We start from the raw sequence: 15,133 nt of genomic DNA, 5'->3' as shown, positions 1-15,133 counted from the left end.
GACCGCAAGGCGCTCGGCCAAGCGCCTGGCGTCATGCAGCGCGTGACGTCATCAAGCGCGTGACGTCATGCAGCGGTAGGGAAGGGAGAGGAAAGCCGTTTTTACCGGGAAACCGGAATCCTGCTTTGAACTGCCTCCGAGGGAGGCTCTGGGGGGTCACGGGGTCGGGCCTGGAGCCCCGCGTTGGGGCTGGTAATAAAACAAGGCGTTATTGGGTAATTAATAAAACAAGGCGTTATTGGGTAATTAATAAAACAAGGCGTTATTGGGTAAGTATCCCCTGACCCAGCCCTGCTGGGGGTCCCAGGAGGGCAGGAAGGCTGCAGCAGGCCCAGGCCCGCTGGCTCCCCTCTCCTCAGAGCCTCACGCCTCGGCTGAAGCAGTTTAGGACATTTATTTGCATTAAATTTTTGACATGTACATTCCATTAAACAAAAGCTGTGTATCATGATTTTTACTATAAAACCATTTCAGTTAATCAACCCTAGTCCAGGAGTCAGAAGTAAAACATTCCTACCTCTCACCCTGAAGAGTAGGTGCAAATGTAAAGAGACTCATAAAACCACACCGGACAGTTTAAGAACTGACTCCCGAGCAGCGAAACAGGTTCCAGGTCAAAGCGCCCGTTTTACTGACTGTATCCAGAACTGAAATGCCCCAACTCCTGCCCGCTCCAAGGGCAGCCTTGCAGAGATCAGACATATCTGTTCATGAATACACTGTGTAAGGAGGAGATTCTGGAGTTGGAAAAGAGACAGGCAGAGAAACTAAGAGCAGGTGAGAAAAAAAAACTCCATTAACCATTGATTTGGATCTCTTCATTCCAGGAGAAACCGAGGAATGGGCTAGGACAGGAATAATGGCATATCACTCCTACTAATGATGCAAAGAACTGATTTAGTGCAGCAAACTGTGGTCAACCCTTGCAGAAAAATAAACGAACAGAAGCCACACCTATAAATGTTAGAATTCCTAATAAAACCTGACACTGACCAAAGTTTATCACCAGATGTATCTTAATCCCAGCTGTACAAGCTCAGATGAGAATACCCAGAGCCCTCTCAAGAGCCCGACCGCCTGATTCACCATTCGCACTGTGCAGTTTAATGAAATGGCGCACATGAGGTAACTGCTACTTTGCAGTTCGCTTTCAAAGACAAAATATGAAATGTAGCTGCAGTTTCATACCAACATATTACTAAAATGTGAAAAAAGTTTGCAATTCCAGCCATCGCTAAAAAAAAAAAAAAAAAAAAAATTACAATGCTGGGTTTCCATACCCTAGCACACATATCCTTCATTTTCACATGAAACAGAAATCAGCTGCACAAGGACTAGTAGCTCCATAGAGAACTCTTGGCCTTTTTATGCTTCCAGTAGTCCAAAACCAGGAAGTTCTGTGATAAAACATAAAAATCTTCCTATCCTTATGCCATTTGGTTAGAAAAATATCCTGAGTTCGTTTAAAAAAATTTTCTTTGTGCAATCATTGGGATAAAAGGCTTCTCCCCAGAGGGCAGAACATCAGCTTGTCTCCCGAGCACCTCCGCCGTGGCCCCCGCCGTGGCCCAGGACTGCATCTAAGGGGGCCCGTTTCTTCCGAATGCTGCGCCCCGAAGCGATGAGGTCAGCGTACCCCCGCTGGTGGGAGAAGGCGTAGGCGGAGCGGCGGCCAGACACCCCTCGGCGGAAAGCGCTCGGCCTTCGCTTCCACTGCTGCTCCTCGGCCATGTATTTCTTACGGTTCTTCTGAATCTTCCCGCATGCAAAGACAGATCAGTTTAGGGGTTACAAGGGAAAACAGCTGGTTTGCATTTGCTGTCTGCAGAAATAACCCGATCCTTTTTTTTAGATCCTTAAACTGCTTAACACGAGGGTTCTCTTGTTTAAATCTGATCTTGTTAGAAACAAGAACACATGCAGTGACACATCACCGTTGCAGGAAGACTTACTGTATTTATTTTGAACTTCATTATTTCTGTTTATCTTTAAATGCCTTTCACTGAGGTGGCTTGAAGATACGTAACTGAAAGCTATCCCTGTGCTCTCGATACTTCCTTAATATCTTCTGAAACAACACTACTGCCATTTTAGCTATTTTCATACCCATATGCTACTTGCCAGCTCAAGGCAGAACAGAAAGAAACACAAACTGTCCTCTGTACTCTGACACCTAACAATGGAACTCCAACACACCCAAATAAAAGCAGAAGTCAGGCCGTCAGTACCTCCAGAGTGGGTTTCTGTGGTTTTGCAAAGCCGAGCACTCAGCCAAGACAAACAATGAATTAGCCCACACCACACCGCGTGCCGAGCTTGTACATGTACCTCTGCACCCCACAGAAACACACTGGGAAGATACTGGGAAATAAGAACACGGCAAAGCCACGCTCTGCTTTGGAGGGCAAAGTGCCACCGCACCAGCTGCCCCCCTGGCAGGGGCCGGCTCGGGCTGGCCACTGCTCCACTGCCCTGGCCACAGGACCTGAGCCCTAGCCTCCTGCAGCTCTCCCTGGGGCACAGTCACCTACTTGTCTCTAGCATTAGCACCAATCCTGACTCCTCTAAGTAAATAATGCCAAATTAACCAAAATAACCTAAGACTTTACTCACCCGATCACTTTCTGAAGGCCAAATTGTCACTGATAAGAAATGCCACGCCACTACAGGAAGTAAGCAAATAGCAATCGATAAAATCATGGTCAGCCAGAGGTACGGTTGTCTCAGAGCATTTGGAGCAGTTCCTACGAATAAAAAGAGCAAAAAATTCGTTTATGACATGATAAGTAAACTAGTTATAAAACACAAATAAGGTACCAAAAGCCACAGCTTCTTTCCTGAGGACCTAACATTCAGGTACTCTGTGTATCACAACCTCAAGCTTTTCTTCAGAGACTCTACTATGAAGGAAGCATAAAGGGCAAGAATTTTATAAAGCACTTCTGCTACAACGTTTCCACATTCATGCCAAAGCCCTTTTGAGAGTTATGGGAGGTTGTGAGACAAACGCTTGGCTGAGACACGTGGCTTCTGCCTGCTTTAAAGCACGCAGGGCAAGAGAAACTCCTCCCAGTATCACTGGTATGTGCGTGGTCTAGAAAGCAGGCGGTATTTAGTGGCCAAACACCCAATCTCACAGAACTTTCTATCAAACTAAGTAGCAGTCGTATCTTTATAAAACTTCTGAAATGCATAAAGTATTCAGAAGGAAGTTATAAAAGAAGTCTAAAACATTACTAAAGGTCAAAGAAAAACTTTGTATTAGAGGCAACTACCTTTTTTCAATCAGGTTCAGCTTAAAAATGAGAACATAAAACTGAGGGGGTTTGTTATTTGGGGGGGGAATATTTAGATCCAAGGCAATGTATCAAAGATTTGTCACTAGGAAAATTAGGAAACACAGTTTTCCCTCAGAAAAAAATTTCCAACTGGCTGCAACTTATATCTCCCTAGACTTCCAGTAAAATCCCAAGGAGCTGCTAACAGCACCCGGCTCTGTTACGTTGGGGCTTCACCTTCCACTGATCAGTTAGAGCACTGGCAAGCACATACCCTGCCAGATCATCACATTCCCTTTAAGCTGCCCCACCAGTTTTAACTTTGTTTTCATTTGCAGACTCCTACTGCTGGGCAACATCAAGTTCCAGCTCATTTTTATTAAAAGAAAAGAAATACTTCCAATAAAGAAACCTGGCCCCAAACATAAACAAAACCCTTCCTTGGAAGTGAATTAGTATTTAACATCATTCCCTTTCACAGGCACCAGGTTCCTGACATGACATTTTGGCCAAAGTTCTGCTCAAGTTAGAAAGCTGCCTGAGACAGGAACAAAGAAACACAAGAGACAAGGACTGACCTGTGAACTGGAAGCCAGAAGGAAAGAGAACATGGATTCCAGCACTGTGGAAGTCAAATGTGATACCAAAGTAAAGTGCAATACTCCCAAATACTGAAAAAGCATTAACAAAAGTCCAGTAAGATGTATCCAAGCCAATCTGAAAGCAAACAAAAGCCCCAGATGAGTTTTATCAATTCAAAATACCGCCAAGTACTCTGACAGCATTTTGGTCGAGGCATCTCTCATCCAGTCACATCAGAGAAAGAGCATCAACAGAGGAGAAGGCAAAAAAGGAAAGATTTTTTACATAGCGTTATGTTTTTAATTGACAAATTTAGAAACATGAGCAGAAAGTGTTCTCAGAGCAACAGAGATGAGGAAGCTAAGCTTACTTGCCTGAAAATTGACAACAAATATAAGAGAAGATGCTGCTGTGACAGCAAACGACTGATAATCTGAAGGTGCTTCTCCATCTTGTCCCATAGTTTTCAGGTAAGCTCCGTATGGTATGAAGAAGATTATCAGTGAAGTTATAGCTCCATGAAGCAAACTTAAAAAGAATTTCTCGTAGTTAAAAAGTAAATCTTTCTGTCCCAAAACATACAGTCTAGGGAACCGAAGACTCAGTTTGTCGCTCACGTCCTTAGTAAAGGGGGAAAAGAAAAAAAAAAGTTGCTGCAATTTCTTGTTCTCAGTGTGAGCTTTGAAGAGTAAGAAGCTCAACTACACAATGTCGAAAGGAAATGGGTTCTTTTCCTCCTCAAATAGCAGTGTGGGCAGCAGGACTCTGCACTGACTAATGCACGCAAGTATGAAGGACCAAGTGTGGAGCACGTCTCTCCCTGAGCTACCACATACCCTGTGTCCAGGCTTCTGGACTTTTACCCCACTACTTGCCGAGAGAAGAAAAGCCACAGTTGCGCAGCTCTTTACAGCTGTGCGTTGGGTTGCAGTCCTTTCACTGCATGTCTTAAGTCTCCAACAAACATTCCAGTGAGATCTTAATTTGGTACTGGATTTGTTTCTTAGCTTTTATCACAAAAGCAAGCAGAAACATTGCTTTGCCTGATCAGCAGGTAAGCCTTGTATGGAAAAACAAGTGGGGAAGGCCAAAAGCACTTGTCCCACTGAATTAAAACAAATGCTGCACACCAAGATTTCCTGTCAAATGCAGCCAAGTGTTCAGTTCCTACATCTTCAGCTCAGAAGGGTAAGTAAGGAATATCCTTTCCATTCACAAAGCCACCTGCGCTGTGGGAATGATGTCAGGGAATAGCAGGCACTTACAATTTTAACAAACGTTATTAGCACTGAAGACCACTGACCCAATTAACTTTGGCTGTTTCAGTAACCCTCTGCTTATTCTCTCGTTACCCCACACACTGGGAAGAGGAATACACGTTTAAAAGCCAAAAAACCAAACAAAACCCTCAAAATGCCTTGTACATAAACCAAAGCAACCAGTCTCAGTGTCATTAAAGACTTGATGTCAGATGCCTCTGGATTCATCTGTTGTTAACGACATGGAGAATACCTGGTCAAGCAAGCCAACCAGCAGAACCGGGAGACTGGAGTACAGCACGTTGTACAGCGTGATGAACCAGTCTTCATAGGCTGTCTGCAAGAAGAGGAAGAATTTCAGTGGTTAATGGTTTCTTTTTGATTACACCTTCTCCTTCCAATTCCCCAGAAAATCCACACGTGCTCTTGCCTGTCTCAGTGTTTACCCAAAGGGCGGGCAGCACCTTAGCTCAAAGCTCTGTTGGAACTGGTTTTAGCCTGTATGAAGCTGTCCCACCCCTTACAAACCGTCGGTGTTACCTGGAACACTATCAAAACCGAGCCCCTCACTCTGGTTTATAGCTGCGCTTGCGACTGTGATGAGACTTGGCATCTCACGTACAGGTCTGGGAGCCCTGGTTTCTTTTCCTGTGTTTTTTTGCTCTGTCCTAGGCATCCACAGTTCCCATACCAGCAAAGAGCGTTAACCTCAGGCAGGGCTGCTCGTCTGGGACCACGGCCCTGCCCCTCCTTGCTGGCCCAGGCAGCGACACCTCCCTGCCTTTTGGCTGTGCCCTGTCAACATCAGGTGAACATCAAACACTGCCAGTTACAAGCAGCTCATTTCAAGCCATTGTAGCCAGCAGTTCCAGATAAACAATTCCGGATTTGGTTTCTTACTGACCCATATGTGCACCGTCTCACTTCACCTAGGATTATCTGAAGTAGCAGGGTAAGGAAAGGTTTCCCAAACCACTATATAACAATCTCTTTCTCCCGTACAATCCTGATACTGACTTCAGTGTTTTGAAATCATAACCAACTGCTTAGCTTGTCACTAACTATCTTCATAGTTATCACCTATTCTCCTGCAGAAATTATTGATGGAAACTTCAAGTTCCCACCACTTCCCAGGTTAAGCCTTTGCTATTCTGCACTGACAAACAAGATCTGCTTGTTAATATTACACAGGCAAATGCCTTCTTACCTGGGCAGAAAAGCCATTAAAGAATGAATACCAGATGTGGACTAGCGTGAAAGCAAAGTTTTTGTAGAAAAAATATCTTAAAAACTTGCACATCCTAATGTAAGACCATCGTCCGTGGACCAGCAGCAGTCGTTGCAGGTAGCGGAACTGCCCGAAAGAGTAGTCGCTTGACATGACAGCTTGCATCCCCTCCTGGCCGCTGATTCCAACTCCAATGTGGGCAGCTAAGTCAGTGAGACAAACACCACACACCGTGTTGAACACAGGAGAGGAACGACACAACCGAGGGCAAATCTACTGGTTCCTATTCTCTGCTTCAGGTTCTTCTGCCCCGTTTTGTTTCTGTACAGCACAAAGGCTGCGTTAAAGACTAACAGGACAGTGCACAAGCCCTTCCTTGCCCTGTTATTTACTGCTCACACCTCCACCATCGCTTGGATTCTCTCTCAGTGCTCGTTCCCTCGGAACAGACGCTGGGAAGTTTGACCAGAGAGAACTAAGTGATGAGACAGAGCAAGCAAACCCCCGAATGAACTGGCCAGGCAGTTTACAAACACACTCATAACACAAACCATATCCCAGCGGTTTCCTTCTCAGTGGGATTTCAGAGGAAGCGGTTCCAAGAGCACCAGTTGCAAACAGGAGGGCTAAGCCTCCAAGCAAGGGGCAGCTAAACTATTGCTTCGCTCTTTGTAACACTTCAGTAACCCACAACATGGTAACAGACGTAATTCAAGTCCCTTCTCAGGAAAAAACTAAAATGTACCAGCAAAAACCACTAACCATTTCATAAAGGGCTTCCTCAAAGGGAAAGCACGGGCATGGAAGCTAACAAAACCCGAGTGATGTTAACGTGGGTAATGACACAGACGGTAGAGTCTTCTGAACAAAGAGTAATAGTGAAGAGACTTCAGAAGAACGCCCAGAAGAGATCTTTCCTACCGAGAGAAGTTTTACAGCTGCCTTACTTTTAATCATGTTTACATCATTGGCACCGTCCCCAATAGCCAGAGTAATAGCTTTCTTGTATTTCTTCACAAGGTCGACCACCATGGCCTTCTGCTTCGGCGTCACTCGGCAGCAGATCACAGCCCGGCACTCGCAGGCCAAATCAACAAAGTTCTTCTGCTGCTGTTCTTTGTAAGCTTCAGCCCTTCTTCTCTTCTCAGATTGCTTTTTCTTCTCTTCTGCTGTTCTAGGGAATTTCAGTTTAAGTTTCTTTTTCTTCTTTTTCTTCTCTAGCAGGATTTCATTCTGTGTAACAAAAATATATTATGTTCCCTTCTACGCTATTTCAAGCCGCACTCCAAGCACTACCTATACAACACACAACTTCATTATGCTCCCACTACCCAATTACAGAATTTTCATAAAATCCTCATGCAGAGGAGTGCACAAAGAGCTACGGAAACAAAGAAAAGAATGTACTTGATGGGATTAACAAAAGCAAAATGCTTGTATTTAGTGTCAGAGCACTTCTTGCAGAGTTCAAAGGAATATTTCTTCTAATGGGAACGAATTCACATTTGAAAACATTCTGGTATTTAAACTCCCCTCTGTCCTATTTCCCCATCTCCTAAAGGAAGCCCGACCACACCCAGCACACGTGGAAGTGCCCTGTAAATTCCGGGGTTAGCTCTGGGGCAGTTTGGCTGGAGCGGGGGTTAACTGAGACCTGCAATTTTATCTGCTGCTCCTGCTAGATTACCTTGAGGAGTCCCCAGCCTGTTCCTAAGCCTCACACACCGATGTAGATTTTTTTAACACAAAATAAAGGTTTAGGGCTGAAACGCTGGAACATGGCAGACTGTTGGTCTTTAGCTGTTCACCAGACTTCCTCCTTTACAGGTGTCTGTAAGAGCAGTCTGCCAACAGCGTGGGTAACAGTCACTGGATTACTGCCAGTCACCTCTCTGCTAAAAGCTCTTTTCTGCTTCCTAAGCTCCCGCCAGAGCACTGTATGGCAGGACTGAGCAGGAAACCTGTCTTTTGTTTCTACCCTTTCACTCCCATCTCTCATTTCCAGCAGGATTTCTGGGCCTATGGTGAAGCCGTGCATCCTGCAATGCCGGCAGTCATCTCTTCCTCATTTTTTTTCCATTAGACTGGAATCCCCACGAAGAATAAATACTCTGAAGATCAGACTGTGCTTTTGCAGGGGCTTGGCTTTACTTTGATGGCAGCTACCAGGGTGATTTGAAAGGCCCAAGGCATTCCTTATTTTACTGAGTGCTATTTTCAACCTCCAAAACCAAAAAATACCAGACAGATGTGTTCAGCTGGCGGTACAACGGCCAAGGTGGACAAATGAACCTAGTCCTCAGTGAAAGACACTGTAACTCAGTGGTACCCCCAAAAATCTCAAATACACGGGAGAAGATCTTTTGCACATACCAGCCAGGAGCCGGTGATGATTAAAGCACGATCTCTACTACCCTGGAAGAAGGGCTCGTTCATTCTTAGAGAGGAGTGGGTACTTGATCCGGCTCTGTTCTTCTGGTTTTCCAACCTAGTTTGAAGAAGAGCGCTGGAAAGAGAGGTGGATACTATTATGGAAAATCAGGACCAATTTTAAGCTAGATCAGCCCCAGAATGAAAATCTGCAAGAAAGAAATGCAATATAAGCTGCAAGGAGGTTTTTTGCCATATATGAAGTGATGTTCTAAGCAGTGCTAGAGCAACAGTGAACAGAGGATCACACTGGTTTGCAAATAAGGAAAACATTAGAAAAACAAGTCAGGAATAGTTGTGACACTGTTACAAGGCCCTAGTTCTTCTCCTGGTCCCATGTTTTTTTCCTTGGGTCTAACCATTTTGAGAAATTCGTTACAACTACACGCTGAATACCTTGGATCCACTGTGTTTTTATAGCATAGCTCTGTACCATGTCCAGGAGAATGGGACAGGGTGAAGGACCAGCTGGGGTGAGTTCAGGGACAGGTAGTGAGAGCAAAACCTGGCAACTGCTCAAGATTTGGGCTAGGGAGAGACCTGCAGGTGGGCTCCAGACTTGTCTGAACTACAGGACAAATTTAACATCAACGGTTGTTGACCTAGAATGTATAACCTCCTGCAAACAGGATGTTGCCACCTTTACCCACAATTAAGAGGTTGTCTTGCAAAATTACAATTCTGTAAAAAGCAAAGAAACAGACAATGGACTGCTGATCAACTGCCAAGCAACACTATTCGGTCATTGAAGAGTCACTGTGGGATAAACCAATGTTACTGCTGGGTTAATTTAAAAATGGAACACTTGTAATTCCCACAAAAGAAATCCTTTGGGCTTTTCACTTGCCTGGTATCTTCTCCATAGCAGATTGTTGTTTCTTCTGTTAAGAGTTCACAAGAAAATCCAATATTTTCAGCAGTTTCTACAATAAAAAAGATAAGAAAGGATTTACTTAAAGTTGTGTCATGAGTAACTGCTGGGAGCAGCCAGAAGTACCTGAAGTCCTTTTAAGGACAGCCACTCTGACCCACTGAACGCCATTTGTGGAACTGAAATTCTGCACGTTGTAGAAATTCCTCCAGTTTTGATTTCAATGGACTTTCATACTAAGCTTTTCTGGAAGCACGTGCTTTATTTCTAGTCTGCATTTGTCCCAGTTTCTCTCCGAGCCCTTACTCTGTTTTTACTGGCTCTTTGGCTGTAAGTAAACCCACCTTTTTTGTCACCAGTAAGCACCCAGATTTTAATGTCTGCTTTTGAAAGTCTGGAAATAGTTTCTGGAACTCCATCCTGCAGTTTGTCTTCAATAGCTGTCGCACCAAGCAGCTGGAAGGTATTAGAAATACAGCTATTCAGTAGGATAAACATATATAGAAAAATGACTCATTTTCAGTAGAGAATTAAACTATTCTGGACATGTCTTCAAGCCAAGGTACAGCTCAAGCTAAGAATTCAGTAAAGACAAACTCTTGCATGTAGAAGCGACCACACTGCAATATATACGTCCTAAACCACACTTCCCTTCATTCTATTAAACTCTAAAATTTGGCGTAGCTCTAAAGCCAATAAAATACTGAGAAGATCTAAATGAAAACTTCATAATAAACAAGGATAACTTATTTTCAAAAAGATCTGTTTCTTCTTATATAAGAATAAAAGCACACTAAAAATTTAAAGCTTGACTTACAATCAAGTTTTTTTCTATTTCCTCATATACTTTGTCCAGAGCTTCATCACGATTCGTTGTAGCTACACTGGCCTCTGCAAACTTTTTATTCCATGCTTCAAATTCATCATGACTGATGTCTCTGTAGCACAGGCAGAGCGTCCTAAGAGTTTCATTTGCAAAAATCTGTAAAACAATTTTAAAAAAACACATTCACAAAACAAAACCCTTCACTTGCAATCCAAGCGTAAGAGTTAAGATCATAAGCATTTGGTAAATCTGATATAACAAATCTGACTGTGCAGCTAGTCCTGGGTATTTCAGAAATGCCAAAAACTGAATTATAGCTGACAAGGCAGTCTGAGCTGAAAGACTGAAGAGGTGACAAATAGAACAGAGTGTAGTGGTCTGGAATACTGATAATTATGAAGAAAAAGCATGTCAACAACATTTAAGTTGACTTCTCACAAAAAGATAATGAATGCATTTTTAAGAACATGCGTGAAAATTTATATTGCTTTGATTACTTCTCAGGTTTGGGATGACTCGTAGAACCAATTATAGGTCTGCATTTGTCTTAATAGCTTAGGAAAAGGAGATTAATAAAATTAGATTATCGTAGAAAATACAAACATACATCTAGTGCTTCTTCTGTAGCTTCTCTCTTTAGATTCCTTGGGTGCAACCGTTCATAAATTACTGTATCGGCCCCTTTACAATATAGTCTGATATTTCCACCTGATTCTTTTACTGTGGAGTAGAATAGGAGAAATGGGACAAAATGTTAAGAGTACGTTTAAGTAATGGAATAGTTTCAGATTAGATTTTTCAGTCTATTGCTGTTAAGTACCAAAACTACAAGGTCGTCTTCTTCATCATCTCTAATATTATTCAATTAAGCAACTTGGTTGACAAGCGCATTTCCTCTTCTCTCTCATGACAGGAGAGGTTATTTAAACTCCCAAGGATTATGTTTTTGATAATGGTTCGTATAGTATTAACATCTCACTTGCCCATAGGAGCTGGGCAGACACATATGCTAGAGATACAATGCACCGTAATTACAGTCTTAAACAACAACAGACCTCTAACTGATTCAAGACTGACTTCTTTAAAGAGAGTAAAAATCAAAACTAAAGAGCTATTTACACCTCAACTGGCAATCCTAGCATTCCCATAGCTAGAGGAACATACAACTTGTCTGTTTTCTGAGGAAAAAGGGGAATAAATCATCTTTGCAGCAATTCTTCATGCTTCTCCTAAAGAGAGCTGAGATTGTCTGCAGCAGAGGCCATGTCTGGACACCAGGACTGTCTAGCAGACACATTTGCACCTGATTACAGAGCCTCTCTTTTGCTATCCAGAGCTTTGTGGATTAAAATCTATCCTAGGACTGTGTGTTACACAGCCCTAATTCTTGACTTCAACTTCCCTTGCAGGTACTTCACCTCTGAAATACAAGTGACCTTTTCTGTAAAGGTTGGTTGCAACCAGCTTACCAATGACAGACATCCGCTTTCTGTCGCTGTTGAAATCCAAGATAGCAAGGACGTTGTAAGTTCTTTCAATCCCCATTTCACTTATAGTGATAGTGTTTTGCGTTCGGGAAAGAAAAACATAGCCAAAGTTTCTGGCTGCTGTAACCAGGGCCCCTTCGTCTGGGGAAGCTGCTTGGTAATTGAGCTGACCTGTAACGTGGGAGAAGGAGAAAGGCAGGATACACCTGAGCATTACAGGGGCACTCGACACCACAGCTGGAAAATTCACAGCCGTTCTTTAGAGCGCTTGAGAGCTGGATGTGCCAGTCCTTCCCCTTTCTGAGGCGGGGTCTAATACACTGCAGCAGCACCCGACAGCAGTGCACACAGAGGAGAGGGACCAGCGACACCCCCCTCCCCTTTTTCATTACACACACTTTCCAAACACCACACGTCGCTGAACCTCTTCCCTCCAGGTATAAAAGCAACAACTGTAACTTGTCTCAAAACAATTACAACTTAAATATCTTAAGTTCTCAATACATTCATTTATGCATTTTCAAAGGAAGCTCCAGAAAAAGCTCAGCCACAGACACCAATACAGTGTAGTGGAAACAACCCCAAAAACATTAGGAGGAGGAGCAAGAAAGGGCAGGAGACTGCCAGTTTCACAGAGATCTCGCAAAGATGGGAGTAGAGCAGTGTTACTCTTCAATGTTTTAACTAAATCTTCCAACCTTATTTTTCACTTTCATGAATTCTCCAATAGTTGTTCACCTCTGAATTTAGTTTTGTCACATTGTTGTTATTCATTTTGCTTATTTGCTGCCAATACTCTTAGGACAGACATACATGATTTGTGCAGGTCTGTGGGGCTGTGAGTCAAAGAGTAAGAGCATGAAACCCTCGTGCTGAAAACACTCATTTTTCCACACTGAAAACAAGTTTCCAAAGATGTTTGTACTTTCACATATGTAGGTGGAACCAGACACACTGCTAGTGTCATTATCATTGTGTTAGACGTTTATGCTTTTGAGATTTTAAAGATGTATTTGAACAGAGAGAAGGCCCATAACATGAAAACACAAGACTGTATAAACTGTTCCCCCACCTCTCTAAATCTGTTGTTTAAGATGCACATTTGCCACAGCTGCAACTGTCATAAAGACAGTCCTCCTTCCGTAAAGGCTCAGATAAATTCAGCGCAGGGAACAGCATCGGCTCTTGCTTTTGTTTAATTTAAAAGAGCAGCCTAACACTCCTCCTCACTTCTGGGATCGGCGTTAGTTTTGGGCCTCTCCCTTGTGCAACTGGATTTGAATTATTCTTTCCATTTACATGAGAAAAAAAAACCAACCGAAAAAAATACTCACCATCAGAAGTGTCAACCATGACTGTGTGACAAATGGCAAGCAGGAAAAAGAACTTTTGAATTTCTGGCTCCTTTCCAGATTTTATTTGCTCTATCAGATAGTGATCGTAGAATGAGAACTTTCCATCTGCATACATGTTCCAGCTGAAATCCACTTGCTGCTCAGAAAGGAGAAGAGACAGTTGGAGTTATTTCACGCACAACTGCTTTGTGCCCACCTGCATCTCTTCATACTCTGGCAAGGGAAGGTTCTACGGACTGTAGGGACTTCAGGGCCAGACTGGACCGACCTACCTCTGGGTGGCTCTGAAGCTGCCCTGCTCCATCCCGGCACTCTCCTGCAATGCAAACAACCACCACTTAGGAGACACAGCACAGAAAAAACAAAAGTTTTTACAACTCGTTCACAAAGTAAAAAAATCTGTGGAGTATCTGCCACACTAGAGTAGCTCAGATTTTAAAAAAAGCAAATTAATTCCCAGCCACAGTACCTTTGTATACTAGTGACACCAAAGCAAATATAAGAAAAAAAAAGCATGTGGTGGAATTGTCATAAAACATCCATGTTGGCTTAACACAGCTTTCACTGTCAGAAAGTCCTCATTTCTCTTCAGAGGCAGGATGTTTAGAAAGCACATAGCATTAGCACACTGTGTTCCTTGTTATTTGAACCAACCAAACAATCGTTTTGGAGCAGATATGCTGCATATTTATTTTTTATAATTAACTGACACCAAAACAGAAAACTGCTGCTCTTAATAAATTTTCTTATTTGTTTCGAGATTCATTTTGTCCCTGAAGTGTTTCTACCAACAGTAAAGCATTCGTAAATTGCTCATTTCTGACTTTTCTGCTGGGAATTTCCACTCAAGTCCATCAGTTTCCACTTTTTAAAGGGGAAAACAGTGGGAAAACACCAACAGTTCAATTTTACTAGAGCTTTACTCAAAGCTAGGGCTAAACTGTGGGGGTTCAGCTGAAGCTAAGACTCATAAGCACCTGATGTCAAACCAGCATTAATTCCTACTCCGTCATGCAGGCTGGTCAGCGGCTGCCAGCTGCGCTACGCAGGGACTGGCAGCATCTCCCCTCCGTGCTCCCGCCACAGCACAGGGTTTTTGCTACAGGGCGCAGCAGCACAGCACAGACTTACCGTATCTTTGGCCGTTTATGCAACATTTTTTAAACGTCATGATGTTCTGCGTAAGCGTTCCCGTCTTGTCAGAGAAGATGTAGTGGATCTGCCCCAGCTGCTCGTTCAGCGTGGTGGTTCTGGCCTTCGCAGCCGTGTCCTTCTCGGGGTAATACATCTGCAGGTCCCAGTTGATAAAATAGCTTTGGCCCAGACGAATTACTTCAACGCTGAGGGAAAGAAAATGAATGTTTTCACTCCCAGCTGCATCTCTTATTTCAAAATAACAACGCATGATCAGATCGAGGGGACTGTGACTCTTTTTGAGGACCCAGATTGCTCAGACAGCTGCCCAGGAGCTTAAGGCAAAGCAATGACATTTCCCAGCACCTCAGAGCACCATCACCCAGCCCAGGCCACTCAAACTGATGTTGCACCACACAGCTCAGCTCCAACACCGCCCCAGTAACAGTGGAAAAGCCTCTATGGCCTTATCAAGCCCAAAGCACCAGTGGTGCTGCTCCCGTAACAAACAGAAATCCCACTTGGGAATGGCATTTTAAGTACAATTTGGAGAAGAGCAGGTAGGAGGCTGGATGACTTCAAGTATGTTACAGACAGGTTTGTCAAGGGCAAAATTATTCACACTGCATGGAGCAGTAAGGCCGCTCTTTTCAGAATAAATCTGGAAAGTATGATTTTTCTAT

The 15,133-nt window shown here is 43.4% G+C and overlaps 1 protein-coding gene across 1 annotated transcript in view; it reads right to left on the bottom strand.

Annotated features, from left to right (window-relative positions):
• Nucleotides 1-262: 262 nt before the first annotated feature.
• LOC141917695 (phospholipid-transporting ATPase IC-like) overlaps nucleotides 263-15,133 on the bottom strand; it is a 39,515-nt gene continuing 24,644 nt past the window's right edge. The window contains exons 14-29 of the mRNA XM_074811092.1: nucleotides 14,448-14,656; nucleotides 13,589-13,632; nucleotides 13,296-13,452; nucleotides 11,944-12,132; nucleotides 11,082-11,194; nucleotides 10,466-10,630; nucleotides 9,993-10,104; nucleotides 9,625-9,700; nucleotides 8,721-8,853; nucleotides 7,295-7,580; nucleotides 6,327-6,550; nucleotides 5,373-5,456; nucleotides 4,235-4,480; nucleotides 3,857-3,995; nucleotides 2,614-2,744; nucleotides 263-1,755 (exon numbers count right to left, since the gene is read on the bottom strand). Of these exons, the coding sequence (XP_074667193.1) occupies nucleotides 1,525-1,755; nucleotides 2,614-2,744; nucleotides 3,857-3,995; nucleotides 4,235-4,480; nucleotides 5,373-5,456; nucleotides 6,327-6,550; nucleotides 7,295-7,580; nucleotides 8,721-8,853; nucleotides 9,625-9,700; nucleotides 9,993-10,104; nucleotides 10,466-10,630; nucleotides 11,082-11,194; nucleotides 11,944-12,132; nucleotides 13,296-13,452; nucleotides 13,589-13,632; nucleotides 14,448-14,656 (2,539 nt within the window). The 3' untranslated portion in view covers nucleotides 263-1,524. The remainder of the gene's footprint in view (nucleotides 1,756-2,613; nucleotides 2,745-3,856; nucleotides 3,996-4,234; nucleotides 4,481-5,372; nucleotides 5,457-6,326; nucleotides 6,551-7,294; nucleotides 7,581-8,720; nucleotides 8,854-9,624; nucleotides 9,701-9,992; nucleotides 10,105-10,465; nucleotides 10,631-11,081; nucleotides 11,195-11,943; nucleotides 12,133-13,295; nucleotides 13,453-13,588; nucleotides 13,633-14,447; nucleotides 14,657-15,133) is intronic.

The sequence above is a fragment of the Strix aluco genome, chromosome W (assembly GCF_031877795.1).
Source record: "Strix aluco isolate bStrAlu1 chromosome W, bStrAlu1.hap1, whole genome shotgun sequence".
In the NCBI taxonomy this organism is placed as follows: Eukaryota; Metazoa; Chordata; class Aves; order Strigiformes; family Strigidae; genus Strix; species Strix aluco.
Note: the sequence above shows the minus strand (reverse complement) of the source record. Positions and strands in the feature narration are given on the sequence as shown.